At 33.1% G+C, this 24,672-nt stretch overlaps 2 protein-coding genes across 4 annotated transcripts; one reads left to right on the forward strand and one right to left on the reverse strand.

Moving 5' to 3' along the window:
- Nucleotides 1-1,671: 1,671 nt before the first annotated feature.
- On the reverse strand, nt 1,672-14,423 carry LOC111445591 (histone-lysine N-methyltransferase ASHH1). 3 transcript variants are annotated; one of them, XR_002710881.1, is made up of 12 exons: nt 14,348-14,423; nt 13,461-13,533; nt 11,486-11,550; nt 9,062-9,218; nt 7,071-7,157; nt 6,348-6,432; nt 6,174-6,267; nt 5,832-6,030; nt 5,624-5,658; nt 4,499-4,991; nt 3,934-4,352; nt 1,672-1,869 (listed from the first exon to the last, which is right to left on the reverse strand). XR_002710881.1 is itself a non-coding variant. In XM_023084066.1 (11 exons), the coding sequence occupies exons 2-11, from the start codon at nt 13,461-13,463 to the stop codon at nt 4,077-4,079; spliced, it is 1,494 nt and encodes a 497-aa protein (XP_022939834.1). In that variant the 5' UTR covers nt 13,464-13,533; nt 14,348-14,423; the 3' UTR covers nt 3,656-4,076. The 3 variants fall into 3 exon arrangements, 1 of the variants encoding a protein (XP_022939834.1); XR_002710880.1 differs by having other exon boundaries at nt 1,672-1,889; XM_023084066.1 differs by lacking the exon at nt 1,672-1,869 and having other exon boundaries at nt 3,656-4,352.
- Nucleotides 14,424-18,231: 3,808 nt separating this feature from the next.
- On the forward strand, nt 18,232-24,672 carry LOC111445296 (protein S-acyltransferase 8-like). The gene is made up of 5 exons (XM_023083590.1): nt 18,232-18,270; nt 21,293-21,478; nt 22,726-23,031; nt 23,128-23,361; nt 23,817-24,672. Exons 1-5 carry the CDS (start codon nt 18,232-18,234, stop codon nt 24,330-24,332), a joined length of 1,281 nt encoding a protein of 426 aa, XP_022939358.1. The 3' UTR covers nt 24,333-24,672.

The following is a 24,672-nucleotide window of genomic DNA, read 5'->3' on the forward strand; positions in this document are numbered from 1 at the left end:
AATAATATATTTTATTGGTCTTTATTTAATGCGATCTCTTGGTATTCTTCAATCATCAAAGTTTGGCCAAGTCAAAATTGTTGCATTAAGTCACTGCCCCCATGTGTTCATCTAATACATTTATAGGACGCAAGCTCACAATTTATTGTGGTGGGCCCCATCTATTCCTTTTTTTTAATTAACAATATTATATATATATATATATATATATATATGTGTGTAGACCTTAATTTTTTTAGTTCAATAAGTTTAAGTAATTTTGACATCTATTATTAAATGCTGAAATGCTAAAAAAAAATTATGAAGGCGCGCCTAGGAATGCCAGTTTCTTTTGAACAAATTCTCGAGCTACCATTCTTATCTTTGAATCGAGAATTTGGGTGACCGATACCTCTACCTCTTGACCCATATCAACAACAAACGCAGGCATCCCCTTCTCTTTTAGAGGTTGTTCAATCATACCCACAGGACCTTTGGGATTCACTCGAAAAAGAAGAAAGAAAGAAAAGGGAGGAAGAGGAGCGCGATCTCATAACCTTGATACAATTTCGAGCCATAGAGCGGAGCCTGGAGGAGTTCGACCACAAGGTCAAAATGAGAAAAGAGACCCTTTTCCTTATCAGGATCGAAACTTAGAAAAATGGTTGGAACAACAAACATTCATCTCGTTTGTATTTTGGATACCTGTATAACTATAGAAAACTGTTGAAGTGACTAATTCCTGAAAATTTAGAGGCAATTTTATTAAAATTCTATCCTTCCGAAAGTATATTTTATTTCATTTGCTAGCCTCACGTTATATAAATATTATTGTACGATATTCAATTTTCTCCATATAATATAAATATTGTTGAGTGGAGTGATTGTCCGTGGAGGGGAAAAAAAAAATTGGCCCTAATAATTGAAGTTATAATAAGCAAATAAATACAATAATAATTAATTTCATAATTTGCCCATAACACTCATCCAATAGAGTAGTTTGTTTGACAACGCAATCCTAAAATTTATTAATCCAAACGGAATAATGAAAGATCTATATTGAATTATTATAATAATAATACAGCTTTCAATAGAACATTTGAACAGTTCAAAAATGGGTTCAATTAACTCAACCATTACTCTTAACTTGGGAAAAGCCACATTCACTAAAACTTTTAATGGAAAAAATCAATTCAAATCCGATTCGAGCGTGACATATAAGTTCATAACTAAAATGCAATCAAAATTATATTTTTTTAAGAATAAATAAATTAAAAATCTAACCTTATAAAGAGAGACATAATATGAACTTAAAAGAAAGACAAAAGAACAATAAAATCCATATTAGGTAAGAATATGGCTTTAGTTTTACTATATAATAAAATATAGTAAAGGAAAATTTTGTAATGTGATTTTATAAAGGAATGTCTGTGGACTAATAGTATTAATAACAAATATTAAAATTAAGATCCTATGAATATTCTGAAATATGCTGTTCTTCTTCATATGACACAGTCAAATATCAGACTTTAACAATAGTTTTTTTCCCTCTGAAGTAAACACCAATAACATTTCGAACAAATAATTACTATTTGATGTTAATAGTTACTGCTCCTACGTTCAAGCCCCACCCCGACCCTACACGTTATATAATTTTTAAAAAGAAAATAGAAAAGCATTGAAACTTATACATAATGCGTAAAAAATTTCAAGACTACTTATTACCAATCACGTTAATATCATTTAAGAACGATAGAAGGTTAATATCATTTAAGAGTGATATAGGGTTCAGTGGCATAGCATCAAATAATTATAAGAAAAACTCTTGAAGGAGTGAATATCTTTCCAACTTAAATACCTGAAATGGACGTGTTGAACAGAAGCATTTCCCTGTAGTCCAGAGCCAATACCTGTGATGAATTAGCATCAAAAGCATAATAATAAATTTGGAGAATTATCCATGAAGGTTTTCTTTAGTGGAAAAAGCTTAAAGCAGAAGGATATTTGCATCGAAAGATAAAATCATGAACGGAAGGACCCACACGGCATTTCCTTTTTCAAATCAAATCCGTGAATACAGAGAAACAAAGACTAGAAGTAAATTTAGTCAGCCAGACTCCACATACTTCCGCCGTGTAGAAACAGCAACATTGCCTGCTTTATGGGTCTCATTTCTTACAGAAAATAATTTTATAGTTCACATTTCAATATATGGGTATAAAGCTCTGTGATTTTCCAGAGTATTCCATACCACTCCGGAGTACAGAAATATCACAAATTGTCAAAATAATGGTAAACTTGTACTACTGAAGAGTATAGAATATACCTAACCCAAAATATATCGTAAAAGTCCATGAACTTTCAATTTTGTGCATTGTAGAACATAAGTGAATTTTAAAAAATTTGAAGACTCAGTGAACTAAATTTGTAATTTTGAAAGTTGAAGGACCAAATACACATAAATCTCAAGCACAGGAATGAATAAATAAAAAACCCTGTGCAGCCTATGAAAGGAGGTCATAGAGTGCAGAAATCTAACACCAATGTTCCAAACAAATTACACACAAAAGAATCAATTAGAATAATCCCACTCCAGGAGAATCGACATAGAAAAAATGAAATCCCAGAACAAATTGTCAAGATAACTTTTGTTTTGTTTTGTTTTTGTTTTTTTGTTTTTTTTCATTGTATTTAGTTTTAGTTTATTAACTTAAATCTCAAACCTCCAAATTGCTGTTTTGGGCAATCATAGCTAGACAATTTTGGGTGGGTGATAGTTTTAGTTGTTTGACTTCGAAGTTGAATTGAAGTCTTTATGGAGATTCATCAATAGATAAAGACTTCCCTATAGCAAGATGAGACTTCGTGGGGAGGCTAATCATGGCCAGTGGTTGAGTTAGAAGTCTTCTGGTGGCAAGATTATGCAGAAATTCAAGTGATGTATTGGTTACTTTAACCATTTTTTGAACTTAATTCTTATTAGAATGAATAGTAATTTCACCCGAAGAGAAGGTTTATTTTTAAATAACTACAGTCTCTATGCTAGTTTATGCACAACTCAACTATTTTGACAAAATAATTGTCTGTTCTTATTATATATGGTTGTCAAGAAAACATATAGGATTCATAATTCTAGGTAGACTGTCATCATGGCTTGAATTTATTCAATTGAGGTCTTTTACTACTTTCAGTCCTTGTTGACCATTATTGACCATCAGACCAATCAATATGATTAATATGATTTTGATTTTCAAGGGGAGAATTCTAGGAACTAAAATCTTTATTAGCTTTTATATTAAATTGAAGCTCAATACACAGTCCCTTATGTTACAATGGATAAAGACTTTTTTTAGTTCATGTAGGAATAAGGATTTGTACCTCTAATTCTTTTTAATCAATGGTACAACACCTTGACCAACTGTGTTATTCTCAAGTAGCCAATAATGTTAAATGTACAATACTTAGGAAGAATACTAAGTATTATGTCATGCAAGTTGGGACTAAAATGAGAACAATATATAAGGGACTAAATTGAAAACTGTAAAAATACAAGAGACTAATTTAGAACTTTTTAATCAATAATGACTAAATTGAAGAAAAAAACACCAAAACATTAAACTACGAAAAAAGCCTTTAAATTTAATAAAGAATAAACTAAATTAACTCAAAGTTTAAATGATTAAGGGCAACTCAAATTAACATGAAACACAGCAGATGAACCCACAGAGTTGATGTTTTCTAACTTCAATGCAAGTATATGCCTTTTAATTCTATCAAACGCTTCTCACTATCATTTCTATCTAAACCCATTTCTTTTTTCCTAATCCACTTTTACAATTATCAGATCAAATGATTCCGATTTAAAACAAGTGCAGCACTAGGTAGCAGATAGGAGACAATAATCCTTGAAAGAATAGCATGAAAAATACGATCATAATTGAAGGCTTCGATTACCTCAAACCTGAGTACACTTTGCTCCACAGACCCTGCAGGCTGGCTCCCATAAGAACTAGCGTGCCCCGACCATCAACCAATGAACGACAGAAATGGTTTACCAAAGTAATTAATTAAGCTCCATATTATTAGAGACAAGCAAACTAATTAGTTAATAATTTCAGGTCGTTGTCGCCATCCACTTCGAGAGGTTGAGGTTCAGTAGAGACACCTGACCTTAATGGAGTGCAAGCAACATTTCTGACTATAGAAGAATAAAGATCAAATTCCGCCTTCAGTTTCAAACAGCTTGCTTCTATCCACTTTTCCGCAACACTGGTAGCTACACTGTCTTGGCTGTCCCTCTCATATTCTTCAATGGCGGGTCGTATTTCATTGTACAACAAATCAAGTTCGGAGGTAGCTTTATTCTTCGTTTCCTTCGTGAAAAAATTAACAACATATCAGCGGAGCAACGGTTTTGAAGCCCACCAAAGTGTTTTCTCGTTAAGACAGCGAATGAAGGGATATTTTATCAGCAATGCACAGCTAGACAACAAAGAGTATAGTAAAACGCATTTATTACCTCATACTGTAAGACTTCTTCTTGTGCTTCCTTCAACTCTAACAATCGAGCAACATATTTTGCATCTACTTGCTTCAGGGTAAAATTTTTCGTCCTTCCATTCGTTAAGTTTCTTGCTCGTTTTTTGGCCGCAGGTCCAGGTCCAATGCGATAATTACGGCATGCGGTGTTACTTCGGATTCGAGATATCATTGCATTCTGCTGGGAAAAGGTCTGCTGCGTATTCTGTGGATGGTCTTCTGGCTCCTCTTTTGCTTCATTTTTAATTTCTCCCACAACTATATTTTGTAATTGAACTGAATTCTTCGAGGTATCAATTAATGCAGTGGATACCAGCTGCTGTTCCGCTCCCAAATTATCGTCCAAGATCATTGGGTTCTCATTTTTCAGATAACCCTCAAACTCAGAATATGGGTTATTTAATACAGTGTGGAGCTTAACGAATGGCTCATCCTCTGCAGAATCGTACAGTGGAATTTTCTCAACAGAATACCTAAAACCAAGCAGGATAATAAATGGCTGTCTTGTTAGAAAATAAGCAAGAAGAGCATGACAAAACAAAAAGGCCTCCATATAGATATCTGAATGATAAATTTCAAATAGCTGTGATAGAAAACTAAAGGATACTAACAATGCAACAAATTTAATACTACTGCTGTTCATGAAAGCATTGTCATTAACCGCGCTAATAATATGAGCACATTATGTTGACTAATTGGGACTAAACATTATCAATAATTTGGCATAGAAATCAAATGTTATTGTAATCTGGTTAGGAGTTCTTTCAGCCATGAGCCACCTACACGAGTTATTAAGCATCTCAGGTTTCCCGACTCTTAAAACGTAATATAATTAGGTTAACACCCAAATTTTAATTCCATGCATACATGAAACCCAGAGAATTTTGGGGTATTGCTTCCCAAATCATAACATTTTCAGAGACATCCTTCCATCCATACAATTAATCAACAGGTATAATTGAATCATTTTCTAAATATTTTCCTTTGTCCTAAATCTAACTACATCCTGGCTTTAGAATGAGAAGTTTTCTCACTCCACCAAGGCCCTCAGTCTGTTGGTACCCAAACCTTAAACATTGGATATTTTCCATAAACAAGACTTTACCTATCATCGTCATCTTCCCACAAATAGGTATCCTCCTGACAAGGAAAACAGATTGATGTACGTCAGATAATACCCAAAAAAAAAAAAAAAAAAGTTTGCAGTTATCCAATTTGTGATGAATTTACACCCTCTCATCAGGAACCATGATCATATCCAACTTGTGTTCTCTATTTTTAAAAGTAAAACTACTCCACAAATAAAGAATTACCAGGAACCCACGAGACTTGGCTCCAAGGAATCCTGAACAGCTGCTTGCACCACAGAGGCAGCGAACCTTGGCACCTCCATACCATTCGAAATTATAATCATATGACAATTCAGTCCCAATGGTAATGTCTTGCTTTGCAAATATTCCAACCCTTATTTCACCCAACACATTCCACTTCCTTGTCTCACAGTTCGGACAGCTGCAAGGGTATAATAACTAATTAACGACAACAACAAAGTAATAAAGGTAAATTATGTTTACTGGCATACTTTCACTCTTCCCCTGGTGTGTATATATATATTGTATGTATAATATATGGTATATTCAGGATAAACAGCTCACCACGAATGATTTATAAATCTAGCAAGACTTCCCTTCCTAGTTGCATCAATTGATTCAGAGGCATTGAGTGAGATGATGTAAGCATCTTTGAGTCCTACCATCAAGGTACAGAAAATTATCTAAATTTGCTATATTGCGCATAAGAGATGAAATTTGATAAAATTGATATGTTACCCTGATTTTCATAAGTGTGGGATCTCCGTTTTGCTTCCTTCCAAGATATAACTTCCCCACAATATTCAATAATAAATTGTCCACTCTACGTTGTCCCCATGAAACAAAATGAAACGGAAAACAATCTTTAGAGAAGAAAGTTCAATTTAGTTAGTCAAGTAAAGATGAATTTAAAATTAAACTCCCCTCATTTAAGTCTTTTGTTGTTGGCACAAGAATACCTCTGTAGCAAGCAATCTTAACAAATATGATTTTTTATAATGCTACATGAGATTTAGGTGAGTAAATATAATAACAGGACTCAAAGATGCGTTGATACTAAAATCAAGTTGGTGCGCAAGCTACATCTCAAGTCTGTTACTATTCAAAATCATCAACTGCATCTTGCTTCGGAACCAAATTAATTGATCACTATTATAAGAAAAGTATACAAACAGTGGGTTGGATACCCAAAAACCAATGGAGATATTCCAACATCATCTTAAAAATAAATTTGTCAAATCAATTACACCTTAGAACACTGATGAAATCATCAATCTGATCACATTAGCAAGGTGGCTGTAAGGATCAACAAAGTATAAGCACCAGCAGATAAAAAGGACAAATAAAAGAGATTTGATCCCATATTGAAGAACAGTAATCGTCCAATGAGACATATGACACATACAACAATATAAATGAGATACTTAACAAATACATCTATCTACCTTGTCAAGTAAATACCTTTATATTCTCATCAGCTAAAAGGCCCCACCCACGACCTTCAGTGTTGAACAACTTTGTTCTTGCATACTCACATTTCTGAAACCTCTGTTACATATTGGGAATTGAAGGATAGTTTAGTTTAGCTAAACAAGTGAGGACTGCAAACCATCGTTCTAATCCTCATTCCAGGCGCATACAAACAGATGCTTCCAATAACAGACCAATTGTAAAACTAGATTATATAAAGGCGTGTATGGTTAGTGATCTGAAAACATAACTCTAAAAACAAAAGATTCAATATGAAACAGATTGGTATTTCAAGTTTTTTCATGTTTTCAATATGCGTTTGGAAGCAGATTAGAATCTAGATCCTAATTTACAATTGTTCAAAATGTATTGGATAATATATTTATAAACCATAAAATAGTTCTAGTTAACAACTAAATATTAGGTTGATTCTAAACTATTGGTAACTAATTTAAAACCATGTTTATGTTATATACTTCGCATCATTATTACTTTACAATATCGTATAATTTATAATATATTTAATATACATACTCAAATTTTTGAAAAAAAAAACAAATGAGTTTATAACATGATGTATAGAAACCAAATTTGTTTGATAAGTACAATTTTCTTTTTAATGTTAAAAAAATTATTAACTTTTTTATAATTGTGTTTTGGTTTTTGGTTATATAAAAATATAACTGAGGGGTGTTTGTTATTTATGTTATATTTATATATTGTTTGTACAATAACAAAACCAAATCATATCTTACCATTTTTTTTTATAATATACAACAATTGGAAAGATTTAAAATGTTTTTTAGTGACATCAAGCAAAAGATAAATAACCAAACGATGTCCTAAAGTATGACCATCAAATCCCACAATAAAATTTATAAAAAAAAAGTCAAATATATACAAATAATGTATTAGTTAAATTTGTTTATAATGTAAACAATACCCTTACTTTTATCTTGGAAAAATAACATTTCATTTAAATAAATCACTCAAAACATAATTATTACTTTTAAAGGTTGCCTAACTAATAAGATAGTACTTGAGTTTTAACATAATCTATGAAGATATAATGTTAAAATAAAGTAAAAAATTACTTTTGATTTCTATATTTCATTGAACTAAAGATTTCATCCCTAAAATCTAATTTTTAACAAATGAGTCATTGAATTTTACAAGTTGTATTTAAATTACCTATATTTAGAAAAAATTATTGAGAAAAAAGAAATCAAAATAACATATTGTTATTTTTTTAGTTTAAAATAATATGTAATTCTGAACCCGAAATATAGATTATACATGGAAAGAATTAAATTAACATATTAAAAGATTAAATGATTAAAAGAACTCAAAAGAAAAAACAAACAAATAAACAAAACAAAACAAAAGCTGAAGATAGAGACGGACAGACAGACATTCACTTACAAAATCACAAGCCACAACTCACCATGCATATCTCCCATACCCCCACCACACACGGTCAGCCTGGTTTGAAAACCAAAACTAGTTTTTAAATACCTTTTTTTTTGTGTTTTCTCATTTCTTTATATATTTCAAAAAACGACTTTCAATTTTATATTAAAAAAAATATAGGTTGTCAAACATACCTATACTCTAAAAACAAAAACAAAATAAATAAATTGGTTGTCAAACGGGCCTAAGTAACTGTTATGTTGCATAACTTGTAAACAACAGACAGATTGACAGAGAGTTCACTATAGAGCATAGCAGAAGGCCTCGTGAATTTATACTTCACATAAGAATAGTAGAACAAATTTTTAAAGAAATCAAAAGAAAAGAGAAACGCCACAAGAATGTTAATTGCAAATCAATAGATAAGTCAAACACAAATTCATTCACACACATCGAGTGAAGTGTACCTCATAGTATAATGATTGGACAATAAATTAAAAATAATATTAATAAATAACTACTATACATGAAATCGGTTATATAGACATGTTATCAAGTAGCCTCGTGATTACCTGATTTCTGCAATGAACACCAGAGGGACAATATCCAGGAGTACACTCAGTGCTGGTCAGTACATTCAAGCACCCTTCCCCACAACCACTATCGTTATCATTAGCATCAAATCTGCAGACACAGACGGCGATATCCTCCTCCTTCTGCTTCTTGTGTCTATGGAGAAAAAACCTTTCATAAAATTTCCAATAGAACTTTTTTTGTAATACAAGAAACTATTTCTTTAAAATGACAAAATAACCAAAAGGGGTGAGGAGAGCCTCAAACCAAGCTGAGGGAGTTACAAAAAAATATTTCTAAACTTCAATTAGAAAAAGAAAATGATGAACTACAAAGACTAAAGGTTAAATTACAAATTTAGCCTCAAAACTTTGAGGTTTGTGTTTATTTGGTCTCCAGACTTTCATAAGTATCTAGTTGGTCCCTAAACTTTCAATTTTGAGTCTAGTAGGTCTTTGAAAATTTAAGTTTTTAAAAAATTAATTATTCTACTTGATATAAATTTGAATTTTGTATCTAATAGAACTAACTTTCAATTTGTATCCAGTAGCCTTGAACTTTAAAAAAATTGAAAATTCAAGAACTAAATTTGTAATTTTGAAAGTTCAGGACTAAAATTAAATTAAAGGCTTGTGAGAACTAAACTACCATTGATTGGCCTAATAGCCACAAGGGCAAGTGAAAAAAGTAACGTGATTCGTAGAGTATGAATTCAAGCGCCATGGTGGCTGTTATATTTAAACCCTGAATTTCTTAACTAGATGTTTCTAGGGTCAAATAATTGTCCTCTTGAAATTAGTTGAGGTACACATAAAAGGGCTTGGTTACCATCACAAAAAGAATTATAATATTTGGCCACAAGCTTCAAGCTTCAAAGTGAAAAGGAAGACTGCCAAGGCAAAGATGAGAAGGCTTTTGATGTTGCAAGGTGAGGCAATCAACCTGCAAAAGGAACTAGGCCTAAATTGAAAGGCCAAAGGATAGTTGATGAAGCAATGGTCTTCAGCTTTGTCTTTTTTCTTTTTCTTTTTTTTTGGGTGTGCTCGAGAGTGTGTGTGATAACCGGGAGCTGGAGTTGTGCTCTTATACCCCGGGCCACCGACGTCTACCCCAAGGCCTGAACCCCCAAGACATCAAGGGTTTTTGGTACTAGCATGGCACATGTAGTACACCAATTTAGTGGTGGATAGCAACTAGGTTTTTTTTTTTTTTAGAAACCCTCAGAGATATTCATTCTTAATTCTCCAAGTCAATTAAGTTGCTTCTATTAGATAAATCCAAAGGGGAGGCTGCCAACCAAATTTGACTAATAAGGAAGTTTTGCTAGTTGGAAATTGCAGAGATTCTTGAAACTTGAAAGAGAGACTTATTTCCTTTTAAAAATGTCTTCCCAGCATCTCATGTAATCACCATTAACCACCCAAAACTCCAATTTCGAACCCAAAAAATAAATGTCCTTCTAAGAACCCATGGAGCATTTGATAGCAGCTAGGTTACTCACCAGTCTCCCTTTGAAACTCCGTATTTAGCATCTTTTCCACAGGCAAACCCTTTTTGTATTAACAAGAAACGAGTGCATTCCATTGAAAAGATGAAAGCAAAACAGAAAACCCAAACCAGAGAAGCTTGCAAACATGTGATCTAATTGGTATTAAGTAAAAATAAAAATGCAATAACAAAAGGGGAAATAGTACCCTATAAAAAAGCAAAATCTATGGTATCCCAAAGTTCTGCAGAAGCTCCATTCTAAGATTCATGTCCCCCAATCTTCCCAAATTGAAGTTTGGATCACATCATAAAATGAAAACCTTGGGGTTAAGGCAAACCTCCCAAACCACTTCGATAAAAGAGAGTATAAATAGAGGTTTCCAAAGTCAAACAACCAGAAAAAATTGACACTTTACCTTGTTCCAACTGACTGGATGAGAGACTTACCTAACCTATTAGAAATTACTCAAATCTACCTATATCGGAAGCCACTAAGGAGTAAGGACATAAAAAGATGACATAAAAGAAGTAGGAAGGTTTGAGAGAGGCTTGGATGAGGGTCAATCTACCACATTCCGATAAAATCAATGTTTTCTGACTTTGAAGCTTGTTTGACAACAGGATTCCAGAAAATGATGCCCTTTGCATTAACGTTTGGAGGAGATCCATAATCTTTGTTTCACACAAGTTGACATTCAGCCACAAGAATAACTCAAAGAAATTTTTAGAAGACTGAAGAAATTCATTCTTTGAGGTGGATGAGAAAGGAGTTGTCTTATCGTCAAATTAAACGTGGTTGAAGGTTAAAGCTGCTTTATCCCACTTAGAAAAAAAACACACATTCTGTTATGTACAATAAAACTCATGAAAACATTCATTGAAATATATAACATACTGAAAAGAAGGAGATGGTGAAAATGATTAAAATATCTTACTTTCGGTAACAGAATTCATTTTGTTTGATATCTTTGTAGTGTGGCAGTCCTTCAATATGTTGATCCTTCAAACATAATAACACTGTTATTAACTTTCTCGTAAAGTTTCAAATCAGAAGATAGATAAATCAATATATCAATTAATGCCTCATTTCCATGAAATATTCACAGGAAAAGATGACCAAAAACTATCAATGAAAGGTTCATCTAGAAGGCAAATTTTACTGAGATCAAGGACAGTGTGGTATATATAAATTCCAGAGTGTCTAACAGCAATCCATCTTCCAGAAGTTTACACCTTTATACAAGAGAAGCTATAAACTAAAGAACAGACTGTTTGACGAAACTACTTATTTATTTTCACAACGTCGGAGTACAGGAAACAAATAAGATGTATGTCAAAAAGGCCTACATAATCAATTGTATCGGGACTAATATGCAACTTTTAGAATTCAATGAGTTCTTGCATTATGCTTATCTCCCCAATATTGTCTCTTCAACTGGTTCAGTAACTCCTCCCTTATAGGATTAGCGCCAAAAAGCATTTCAAGCTACCTTATAAGATATTCATCACCTATGCAACTTAACCTACCATAAATGCCATATAATTTACCCTCTCGCCACCAATTAGCCTGTTTCTACAAAAAGGAATGTACCATCAGTACATTATAGAGTATGGACTCCATTTCTCCCTAATAGAAAGAAGAAGAAAAAAAACCTACCATTGAATCTATCCGTGTTCTTTCATTTATCAATCTACATAACACATTGATTACCCTGCCTATGCCTTTTGAGTAACTACAATTTGCCCCAGCCTACTATATCAGAAAATATAGAAATTAGTTCCTCTTATGCACTCCATGATCCATCTTATACATAGATGATTAAATTCATTTTGCTTCAATACATCCTCCAAAAACTTCCAGTCAACTACGTCATGATTTTTTATTATTGGGAGGTTTATCCAACTGTTCGTTTTCCAAATTCCACAGCTTCAATAGCTACTAAGATTGAATTAATTATTTTCTTCCTATCAGAAATCTCATTAGCTACTAAGATTGAGTCAACTAAGAAAAAAGTCATATGTAAGGTTGAGTAGGACTAAGAAGGTGGCTTACTTTGGATTATGATGGTCAATTGTTGAGATTTTCAGAAAAACCAGAGGGTGACAGTCTAGTTTGAATAACTTTATAGTTTAAAGATGAAAGCAGAGGAAAAAATTTAATAAATAAATAAAAAGCTCTTCTATTCAGTCGAATTAGAGAAAAAATTCAACCCAAATATCATCAGATAGATTTCATGTCTCAAAGCTAAAAAAAAAAAACTAAATTTTATGATCAACAATGAAGAAAAATGGATAGCATCTAATGATGATCTAGTACTTCTTGAGACAAGATCAGTTTGGCAAATTTCCATTCAAATCAGGTAATGTGGGTGAAGCACCTAGAGTTAATCAATTACTGGGTTCTTGACAGGCAAAAGATAAATTAGTTGCATCCTAGATTTAACTCCATCAGAAACCAAGAAGATCGGACGAGACAGCAAAAAGTATGGGAGCAGGAAGTATTGGGGAACTACAGAGAGGGCTGTATGGGGCAAGGAAATGGAAAGAAAAGAACACTAATGAAGTGGCAGTTGTACGATGTCATCCAGAAGGAAAGTAAAATATGTTTTTAGCAAAGCAATATTGGGACCGGGGAGACCATGGGGAGGGTGGGAGAGAAGTTTCTTCACATGATGTTAGCAATCAGTAGGAGGAAATTTCTTTCAAAAACGTTGTGTGATGTTGGTAATAGTTTGGGGATCGAAGAATGATGGAGAGATAGGCAGTGGCTGAGACTAGATGGAACGATGGGAGAATTCTTTTTAAAATGCTGCACACAGCCAAAGGTGGATATCATGTTGTTATTCCAGAACACTTTTCAGAGAGAACATCTTAAGAAAAACATCTAATCAGAATCGGGAGTCAACTAACCATAAAGTGATTAAAAATCTGAAATCATCAAGGTTCTGCAAGGACCACGTTCTTCATCTGCCGCATTGAATACCTGCACAAAGCATTGAGTTAACCCCGTAACACAATCTAAATCCAAATACAGAATGATATATGAGACGAACTCTTCATACCATTCTCTTTCAAGGCATTAAACTCAACTTTCAGATTTCGAAAAAAAAGTGTCATTAAATTTTAATGCAGTTAAAATTCCCCTTCAGTATCCATACATAGGCACATTTCACATTTTCCTGATTCCTAACAAATATGAACTTCTACGACACATCAGAAAGGGGCAAAACCTATCTTTATTGACAACCTTCAAGCTTATGAAACAAAAGTAAATAATGTACAAATCATAGAAGAAAATCAAGGTGACAGAATAAATCAGACCTAATTACTAAGTAAATACAGCAGATGGTGTAACGCGAATTGACAACGGAAGAAAAAAACAAATGAAACTAGAAATTTAACTTGCGACTAGATCACAAATACGAAGTCTTCAATAATGAAACTGAAAAATTAGGAACCAAATTTCGGAGTAATTTTATCTCTTTCACTTGTTCAAACGACTAAACAAGAAAAATTGCTTAAACTTTCAAGTTTCAGATTCATTGTCAAACGAGGAGGAATTAACAAAACAATGTAGTAGAAATTTCTCATAACAACTTTCACTTCTTTGATGGTGAACGTGATAAAATAGTCTGTATAATCAGTCAATGTTAAAAGTGCGGCAGCTCAGAACACAATCATAATATCACACTGAAATAATAATCAATTATAACTGAGATTAGATCGCCCCAAAATACTGTGCAACTGAAAATCCGAACAGAAATAGCGTAAACATTCCAAACAAAACAGAGACCAACCTTGCGGATTCTGGATTCGACGCGATTGGGCTTGGCGCGCGCAGGTGAATGATACGCGGTCGATTAAGGGTAAAATAAAAAAGAAAAAGAAAGAAACAGAATATTTTTTATTACAAGACACGAAATTACTAAAATATCCTCGATTCAATTCAAATGTCTTAAATGCAAAAAAAAAAAAAAAAGATTGGCTAAATTAATTAAAATTTAATTTACAAAATAGGTGGTCGAGAATTTTTTTCCCATTTTTTATAAATATATATTTTAAATATATTACTCTCATCTAATTTTTTTTAATGCATATTATTATCTAATATACTTTATTTTTAAATAATATGAAATATCTTTATAAATTTAAAAATATTGAGTAGTTTTTTATTTAACAATTATACAATTTTTTTATTATGACTTAACCCTAAGAATTCATAAATAAATAATACTAAGTACGAGAATAGTAAATTGAAAGAACCTGGGAACAAATGAATCCTTCATAAGTTACCTTGTACAACAACATGACACCTCTATCAAAAAAACGGTCGTGACACCTAAAAGATGTCAATGTTTCATAGGGTAGAGAGCTGTGGCAATTAATATATTCTGCAATTTCACTCGTTTGACTTCTGTTTACCCGATTTCCATCCTAAATTCAATTATAACCTTATTCATAGGTGAATTATGACCTAAGAGAGAAAAATCAGTATTTTTGACACACAAACGCTTAACAAAAGGGCATATAAGTCATTATTCGAATTTTTAAGAAGAAATACTTGTACGAATAGCTCGGTGCATGCACGTTGATATGTTTCTTTGGATAGTAGCTTTTCCATGAAAGGAATTTAGGTAATACGTGTATGGATGTATAATGTGAAGTGTTGTGGAGTTGTATCATGTTTTATGCTTTCACTATGGTTATATGCACTTAATCTATGCATAATAAATATATATATTCAACAAGTCGATAACATTCATCAACATTCGGACGGTAGCACTTTAAAAAAAATAAAAAGATAAAAAAATCTTTTAAATCCTGTTTTATTTCAAAAGAATTTTTTTTTTGTTCAATTTTATTTTTTAATATAATTTATACTAAAAAATATAAAAACAAATTTTATTATTACAACGAAATTATGTTTATTTAATAAATTTATAAATTATTCAGAATTAATTTTTGTATATATTTATATTTATATATAAAAATTAGGCAAACCGTGAATGGAGCACTATCACGTGACCTCTTTACAATTGATTATGAGTAGCTTTAAACGGTTCTAATTTAATAAATTGAGCCTATTCCAATTTTGATTTGTCTGCTATTTATTTATGGCTTTAATTTGAGCTACTGTAGACGAAAATATCCACATTAATAGCACAATTACACCATTGAATAGATTTGCAGATGAAAATATTTGTCTTTTTTAGCCAGTTCTCAAATATTTATATATAAAGCGTTTGATAAATACGAAAAAATATGACTTAATTTAAAGTATTTTTTTATTTTAATTTAAAATAATAATGATACTGACCACGGTCGTAATTTTAATATCTTAGAGAAGGATAGTAATAATGTCAATAACCATACATTTAAATTTTTTTCATTTTCAAATAATAATATTCAAATATAAGTTTAAAATCATTTATTTATTTTATATTTTCAAATATAATATTATTATATATATAATTATTTTATTTTAAAAATAATGTTTCTGTCATAATTTGATTGGTTCATAATGTCAACTCAATATATCATTAAGTAAGTTGTTTTTATGCTCTATCTTGTTTTAGCTGTAACTTACTCACTTTAGTCAATGATTTGAGTGATTTAAAACGCATTGTATCGTTATTTTATATACTATAAATAGCTCAAAATACTAAAATCATTAGTAATTAAAAGTAGGTATGTTATCATCATAATATCAATCAATTAATTAATTAAATTGAGATTAAAGGTCAAAACGACAATAAACATAGAAAAAAAATGGTCATTCTTACTTTCAAACTCGCTTTCGAAAATCTCTCTGCCCCGATTTTCTAAAATCTTATTCTCAAAATGAGGTTAAAGGCTTTAGTATACATTGTTCGGCCATAGGCGACGCAAATCCAAGTTAAGAGTGAGTGTCGCACAATCGCAAAATTCGCTGCTCATAAAAGTGCGAGTGTAACAAGTGGTATTAGAGCCAAGTTAGCTTCTTGACGCATGGAGACCGAAACAATGTCGACGACAAAATCAATACCCGAATCACAAGCCAATCGATTTACCTTGAGAGAGGACGTGTCTTGTCGGGATGAGATGCCAATTGGTCATGGTATTAGCAACATGTCTCATATGGATCAAGTTACTAGTAGCATGTCTCGTATGTATGAGACAACCTTCAACTAAGTTACTAGTGACATGTCTCACGTGACTAATGTGACCATCGATCAAAGTACTAGTGACATGTCTCAAATGCTTGATAAAACCGTCGATCAAAGTACTTTAAAATTTGAATTGAATTTAAAAAAAAAAAAAACTAATAACTGATCTTTGTAAATATATAAACTAAATAACCCTATAAATATAGATTAAGTTTTTTTTTGTTTTTGTTTTTGTTTTTTTTTTTTAAATATGAAGTATATGGTAAGTATAATTATATAATCAACCTACTAACAATAAAATTAGAGTAAATATCGACCTATTAAAAATAAAAATAAAAGAATATAGATTTATTAAATGAGAACATTAAATTAACTTTAACAATTATTAAATATTTTAATCCGATGGTAGATTAATAATTAGATGTGATTTAACGTGTGTTTGAATTTAATATATAAAAGGAGAGATACATATAAAATTAGAGTTGAATTGATGGGTAGATACGAGAACTCTGTACATTTATTTTTATTTTAAATTTAAATAAAAATAACTCAATACTTATTAATTCAATAATTCAAATTGACGTTATTGAAGACATTAATAAAAAAAATCAATACAAATATGAAATTACAGAATCAAACGACCACGACCATAAAATACCTAAATAAAACAGATCATATTTAATGTTTACCTCTTATAATATTTTAAAATATTTTTTCACCCAGTTCTTTCGAGAATCGTGAACGATAGACTCATATTCATTACCACAAGTATTGCAGCTAACGTTGGATTTTAGTTCACGACTATCGATGCTTATCAATAAGATTTATATCATTCCATATTCTCAAGTTATTATCGGTCAAAATCTTCGAGGTAATAATATATAATGTATAGATGGTTGAAAATTTGTCCGAACACAAAAGGAAATAAAATTCCACACAGCCCATTTTAGATTTCAACTCTATTTTTATTATTATTATTATTTTAGTTTTGAAAAAAAAAACATATTCCATAAGGCAATAAATTAATTATTTTTGGAAAATAATTATATTCGAATATTAAATTAAAGCAGCCAGAAGCATAGAAGGTCAAAGGAATGGGGCTAAATGTGTAATTTCGCTGGAAAAAGTTGAAAATTGAAAAAAGAAAAAAAGGGAGGGGAGCAAAAAAAGTACCAAATTGGAGTGTGAACGAGCAGAGCGAGGAGAGTTTTCCTTTCCCGAAGGCTTAATTCAGTTTTTCAATTCGTTCGCGAAAGATTTTTCACACAAGTTGGGGAGAACGAGGGCGACACTGTAAATCCTGTTCTTCGTTCCTTTGCCAAATCCTTTCAGAATTGGAAATAGAAATCGTCATTAGCCGCAAAAACCCGAATCCGAGCTTCAGTTTGCTCCATAAATCGCCGTGACTGATCGGGGTGAAACGTCCCCTGTGGCTTTTTTACCTCGGTCGGTCTGAATGCCGATGAAATGAGCGTCCACAAGTTCCAAATATTCGACTCTCTTCCTGCTTAGCTTCGAGAGGACTCCGAGCCATCATGGCGAAGCGCGTGTACCAAGTCTGGAAAGGGAGTAATGTGAGCTTCTTATTACTCTGCTCGTTTTCGATTCAATTTCGCTTTTGTTTTCTTTTTTTATTATCTGCGTATTCTTTGATTTTTGAAATTTCGAGGGAATTTTTGTGGCTTATGATTGGATTTTGTATTGCTTTGCATTTGATTTGATGAAGCTTGAAATTAGGTCCAATTAGGTCTCCATGCTTTTGTAGCTCGTTATTTCCATGGGGTTTGGTTAGTAAGTGGAGGCAACGAGGATAAATTCGAAACTTCCTGTTTTTGTTTATTATTTTTCTTGCCCTTGAAATTGCCGAACTCGATGGTTTAGTTGACTAGAGAGCTTGTTTTCCGTTCTTTCAAGCAAATGGGTTCTTTAAATCGTAACTATCCCCTCTCTCAATTCCTTACAGACCCGTCAAGATTTTGCTACATCGAAACGGCAGCTTATTGTCTAGGTAGGTTTTAGGGAGATATGGGGCCTAAATTCATTGTAGGGTAGGCGGCTTGCTTTTGATATCTAATTGTTGGCTTAGAGTTTAGTATATATGTGTTGTTTTCTTAGCCAGCTTCCGGTTTGTACCATTTTAGATTGGACGTGTATGCTGGGTTTTGTTTACGTTGTGAATAGCTGTGAGTCTCTCGGAAGGATCAATATTAACGGTGTTTATTTGCAGTCAAGAGTCCAATGCATTGATTGTGAATAGAATTGAGATTACTAAGGCTCCGTTTGATTATGCCAACTATTTGATTTTTGGTTTTTGAAAATTAAGCTTGTAAACACTACTTCAATCTGTAGGTTCCTTTGTTTTGTTGTCTACTTATTTAGGGATGTTTTCGAAATCCAAGTCAAATTTTGAAAACTAAAAAAAAGTTTTAGAAACTTTTTTTTTTTATAAAAAAAGATGATTAGGAACTCAAATGTTTCTTTAGAAAAGATGAAACGAACCGTAAAGAAATTATGAGTAAACAAGCACAATTTTCATAAACGTAATGGATAGCATACGGGGGTAATCAATGTTGTTTTCCATTTATTCCTTTTAAGTGGACATTTGAATTCTAACATATTGTTTCTATAATATTTTTATTTTTTAAGAAACTGGAAATGTATTAAAAGTAGATAACAAAACAAAGATGTACATGGGAGAAAGAAGTGTTTATAAGTTTAATTCTCAAAAGATAGATTACTAAAAAATAAATGGTTATCAAATGGGGCCGGAGTAGTTTCATGATATGTCCCAACACATGCATCTTCTTGTGAAATGATTTTCTGATGTTGGGGGTCTTGTGGAAATAGTTTTTTGGAATATGCTTTTGATTAATTATGGGTGAAATTAACAAGATCATGGTAGGCATTTTGGTAGATTTTCAAACTATGAGTAAAAAGTTGTGAATGCATATTGTAAGTATCATTTAATGGAGTTCGTTTTGTATGTTCTTCGTATTTAATCCTGTTGAATAGGTATAGGTCATCAATCGTCATTTACAAATAATGGAACCTGCCCCATGAAACTATGTATATATATCTCCCTCACGTACAGTAAAATGGGAAGGGAAGATTTGTTAGACCCACTGATAATGATGGAAATTAGATTTGATTCAAGTTAAAATATCAGAACATTCAAAATGGAGAAAAAAAAATTGACCTGTGGTAAGGTCAATTAACATATTGAACATGTTGGCAAGAAAAAAATGTTACTTTATGCTCTTGCTGTCACATTGAAGGTAGACATGTTGTGAGATCCCACCTTTGTTGGAGAGGGGAACAAAACATTTTTTATAAGGTGTGGAAACTTCTCCCTAACAGATGCGTTTTAAAACCTTGAGGGGAAGCTTGGAAGGGGAAGCCCAAGGAGGATAGTATCTGCTAGTGGCGGGCTTGAGCTGTTATAAATGATATTAGAGCCATACGCTAGGTAGTGTGCCAATGAGGATGTTGGGCCTCAAGGGGGTGGATTGTGAGAGCCCACATTGGTTGGAGGGGGAAATAAAGTATTCTTTATAAGGGTGTGGAAATCTCTCCCTAACAGATGCATTTTAAAATCTTGAGCAAAAGCCTGGAAGGGAAAGCCCAAAGAGGACAATATTTGCTAAAGGTGGGCTTGGGCTTGGGCTGTTACACATGTTCTCGTATATATCCCCTTGGTGCTATTTTTCTCTTGTATGTCGTTCTATCTTGGGCTTCAAACAGAGTTTATGATCTGGAACCCTGGATAGAATGGTGGGTAGCTTTGTACTTATGCATGTTTTTGGCTTCTTGGATTAATTTGAGACTTCAGTGCTGTAGTAAAACTATCTCATGTCATAGATATTTTGAGGCTATCTCATCTCATGTCTCATTTGGAATTATTTTATCGATTATTTTTGTTCCCTTTTTTCTGAACAAATTTTTTAAATGATAACTATTATCAGTAATTATAGAAATTTTCATCAGCAAAACCCCTTCGACTCCCCAGTATTCAATGGATTTGATATTGGCACTATTGCACGAACGACATGTAAAAATGTTGTTTGTATCTATCATACATCATGTTTCAGTTTTCTAATTATCATCCTGAAAATGAAGGAACCATACAGAGAAGTTAGAATCTGAACTAAGATATTGCCAGATTTACTACACGTCTTCTACATATGAATTTTAGTTATTTGGACTTTAAAATTATCCTTCATTTCATCCACTCATCCTCGTGGTTTTACGTGGAATTGGATTTTTTGTTCAGTTTACTGATCTCTCTCCACTCTGACCCCGGGCTCTCTAATACATGTGTGTCTCCACCCTGAAACTGTTGCATCTCTGATTTTGAATTGAATTTCTTTTGTAAGCTTTTCTCATAAAATGAAATGTTAAGTCAATTGCTTTATTGTTGTTTTCCAAGTTAACCATGTTCTGTTGCATTCTCTTTGATGACTGTTGAGAGAGTTCTTGTTTTTTTTTGGATTAAGATTAACCGTGAAAAAGTCTACTTGTTCAAATGTTTTTCCTCTGTCTAAACTCATGTTTTCTTCAATATATTTTCTGAAAACTTTTTTGACCTATCTCTTGCAGAAGTTTATCCTTGGAGGAAGGCTAATATTTGGGCCTGATGCTAGATCACTTCTTGTGACTATATCACTGATCACTGTTCCCGTAATAATATTTTGTGCATTTGTTGCAAGGAATCTTGTGCATGAATTTGCGTCATATAATGCTGGATATGCAGTTCTGGTGGTAGCTGTTGTGTTTACAATCCACGTATGTATTCTTTGACCTTTACGTCTGGTCGAGTTCGAGTGTTTTGACATTTATTTAAACATTATTCAGTCTCTTCAGATTGTGTGCCATGTTTATGTTATGGATTAATATGCTTTGAAGCACTGTTTCGTCTTCATTTAAACATTATTTGAAGTCTTTAGAGTTTGTAATATTGATCATTTGACCTACAGCATACTGATTTGGGCTTTGAACACGGTCACGATTGTCATTATTATATAGATCCTTCAAGGGCACTTAAGGTGTTAGAATAATGCTCGCCAAGTTTAAGTTGGAGGATGAGTATGGTGTAGGTCAAGAACCAGTACAGGCCTAGCTTTGTGCACTTGTGTAATGATAAGGAAGGCAACAATCTGATTTTATCTATTCAAAGCGATGATAAAAATATGCTAGTGGCGATACAAGATGACACGGATCGTAGGATAGGGAGAAAATTTTATCCCAGAGATGTATTAGGTATATATTTTAACTTGGATATTCAAAAGATAGCTGGAATATGTTGGGAATGCATTTGAAAACGGGAGGGGAGTAAGGAAATAGATGAGGCTACAGAGATCAAAGTAAAAATGAGAGATTATATAGGCTTTCATTCTGTTAATCGCCTTGTAGAGCTATCTTATGAACTTACCCCTTGTTTCACAAATACGTCTATTTTTTTAAAAGTTGCAATATTAACTTTGACGTTTTTATAAATGTTTTAAAACTTTCCTAGTAGAGCTCCTTTAAAATGTGGGACAAAAAATCGACATAGTAGTGAATAGAACACTTGTTTGGTTTTTAAGTTTGAAAGAACGATATTTAGATACATTGATGTTTTGTTCAGCATTCTAACGGTGTTTATACTCTAAGAGAAGTTTTGAAATATTTATGAAAGGTCGAGAATAATATTGCAACTTATCTCGTCCTGCAACACATCTTGGCATACTTTATCCTGGATTTATGGTACCACGGATAAATATAAATTTCAATGATATAGTTCTTTTGTGCCAAATAATCAAACTTAATGCTATTATGTATATTCACTGCATACCTGCACATTCTTGTGGCATGTCTACACCTGTATTTGACAATGTTTCCAGGCCAGGATTATAAGTATCGGGTCGACTTTTGAGGCCATGTATTTTTTTAACTACAGTGTGAAATTCCAATGTACTTTTGCTTGAGAAGGATGAAAAAAAAAAAGGTTCCCAAGATTTGGTATAAAGTGGTCACTTGGTTTGGTTCCATAGGTTTTGGTGCTGCTTTTTCTTACTTCCTCTCGGGACCCGGGTATAATTCCACGAAACTCACATCCCCCAGAAGAGGAAATTCCTTATGCGTCTTCTTTATCACTTGAGCATGGGGGAAGACAAACACCAGGCCGACAATTTCCTCGAACAAAAGAAGTTATAGTCAATGGTGTTGCTGTGAGGGTGAAATACTGTGACACATGTATGCTCTACCGTCCTCCTCGTTGCTCCCATTGTTCTATTTGCAACAATTGCGTTCAAAAATTTGATCACCATTGCCCGTGGGTTGGCCAATGCATTGGTCTTGTATGCTCTTAAACTCCATCTCCATTACTTTATTATCTATTAAGTTCTTGACTGTCCTAGCTAAATTATTTTTTATTATCTTTTGTACTTGTGCAGCGTAATTATCGCTACTTCTTTATGTTTGTATCGTCTTCAACTCTTCTTTGCATCTACATATTTGCAATGTCAGCCTTTTACATTAAAGTTCTGATGGAGGAAAATAGCAGCACTGTCTGGAAGGCAATGAAGGAGTCCCCTGCATCAGTTATTCTAATGGCCTACTGTTTCATCTCTCTGTGGTTCGTCGGTGGACTCACTGGCTTCCATTTGTACCTTATAGGCACGAACCAGGTTGGTTAAGTCCTGCTTTGTTAATATCCAGTTTTTGCATCCACATATGATATGCTCAATTGATGAAAGACCAATTAGTGGGATACTCATGTGGGATAAATAGGGATTTGGCTAGGATTTTACTAACCGTATGTCTTTACCCTATTAATAAATAGACTACAAGCTTGCTTATTGAAGAACACTGGAAGAACTTCGAATGATGTCGAGTCTTTGATTTTCAAATTTTGTTTTGTATTTAATGATGGATCTGTATCTGCCTCTCAACTATGATAGATATAGGCCTGAATTGTTTGAGCTTCAATTTGAAGTACTGAAAGTTGTGGCTGGAATTAGCATTACTCTTGGTGTCTAGCATTATAGTCTGTGTGTTATTTGGTTAGTGGTGGGCTTGGACTGTTACAGTATGTGTGAGTTTGATTTGTAATAACCAGCTTGATATTGCTCCATTTTTCCAGACCACCTATGAAAATTTCCGGTACCGAGCTGACAGCAGGTCAAATGTCTACAATCGAGGTTGTCTGAATAATTTTCTGGAAGTATTTTGCTCAAAAGTAGAGCCCTCAAAGAACAAGTTCCGAGCCTTTGTGCAAGAGGAGGTACTGCCACCTCCAGCCCCTCCTTTACGTGGGATGGGAGCAGCCGAACAAGATGATTTGGGTGGGGATCCACGTTCAAAGGTTGAAGATGATCTAGATATTGGTGAGGACCTACTGAAGATTTCCCAGCGACATAATATCGACGACATTAACGAGGATATACGCAGCAGAGGGAGCACTGGTCCTCAGCTTAATGTCTCAGAAGCTGACTCTAGTTTGGGTTCTGATCATCGAGCTCCCACAATTCGATCAGATGCTCGTCACTCAAGTTGGGGTCGCAGAAGCGGAAGCTGGGACATAGCATCCGAGGTTCTTGCCAATGCCAATGTTACTGAAAGCAAAGCCTATGCCCCTTCCAAAGAAACTCGTCAGTGACGAGGTTTATCGTATCAGCCATTCCGAATACAAACTATGATTCTAACAATCAAATTCAGGTGTCGAAAAGACGCCGGAGAAACGGAATTTGTTCACTTCAGGCATTAAGGTATGCTCTAATATTTTGTGGAAATGCTGCTTCTAATTGTTGGTTGCTGGAAGAAGGTGAAAGAATGTTTCTGCCAAATTCTACTCTGCTTTCATTCTCGTCTTTGATGTTGATAATTTGTGTAACATTGTCTGTGAACTGAGTTATTTCCTGTGTGGTTTATTCTTTGTGTAATTAGTCACTGCATGAAGCTTGGACTTCAAAAAAAAAAAAAAAAAAAAAAAAAAAAAA

The sequence above is a fragment of the Cucurbita moschata genome, unplaced genomic scaffold, assembly GCF_002738365.1.
Source record: "Cucurbita moschata cultivar Rifu unplaced genomic scaffold, Cmos_1.0 Cmo_Scf00007, whole genome shotgun sequence".
Taxonomy (NCBI): domain Eukaryota; kingdom Viridiplantae; phylum Streptophyta; class Magnoliopsida; order Cucurbitales; family Cucurbitaceae; genus Cucurbita; species Cucurbita moschata.

Bases quoted from the DNA above. Each gene is read 5' to 3' on its own strand.
- LOC111445591 (XM_023084066.1), bottom strand. The intron at 6,433-7,070 runs GTATTTACTTGA...GGGACAACGTAG, and splicing joins TAGCTGATGAGAATATAAAG to AGTGGACAATTTATTATTGA. The intron at 6,031-6,173 runs GTGAGCTGTTTA...ATACCCTTGCAG, and splicing joins AGATTTATAAATCATTCGTG to CTGTCCGAACTGTGAGACAA.
- LOC111445296 (XM_023083590.1), top strand. From the start codon at position 18,232: ATGGCGAAGCGCGTGTACCAAGTCTGGAAAGGGAGTAAT. The intron at 21,479-22,725 runs GTATGTATTCTT...TTGGTTCCATAG, and splicing joins CTGTTGTGTTTACAATCCAC to GTTTTGGTGCTGCTTTTTCT. The intron at 23,362-23,816 runs GTTGGTTAAGTC...CCATTTTTCCAG, and splicing joins ACCTTATAGGCACGAACCAG to ACCACCTATGAAAATTTCCG.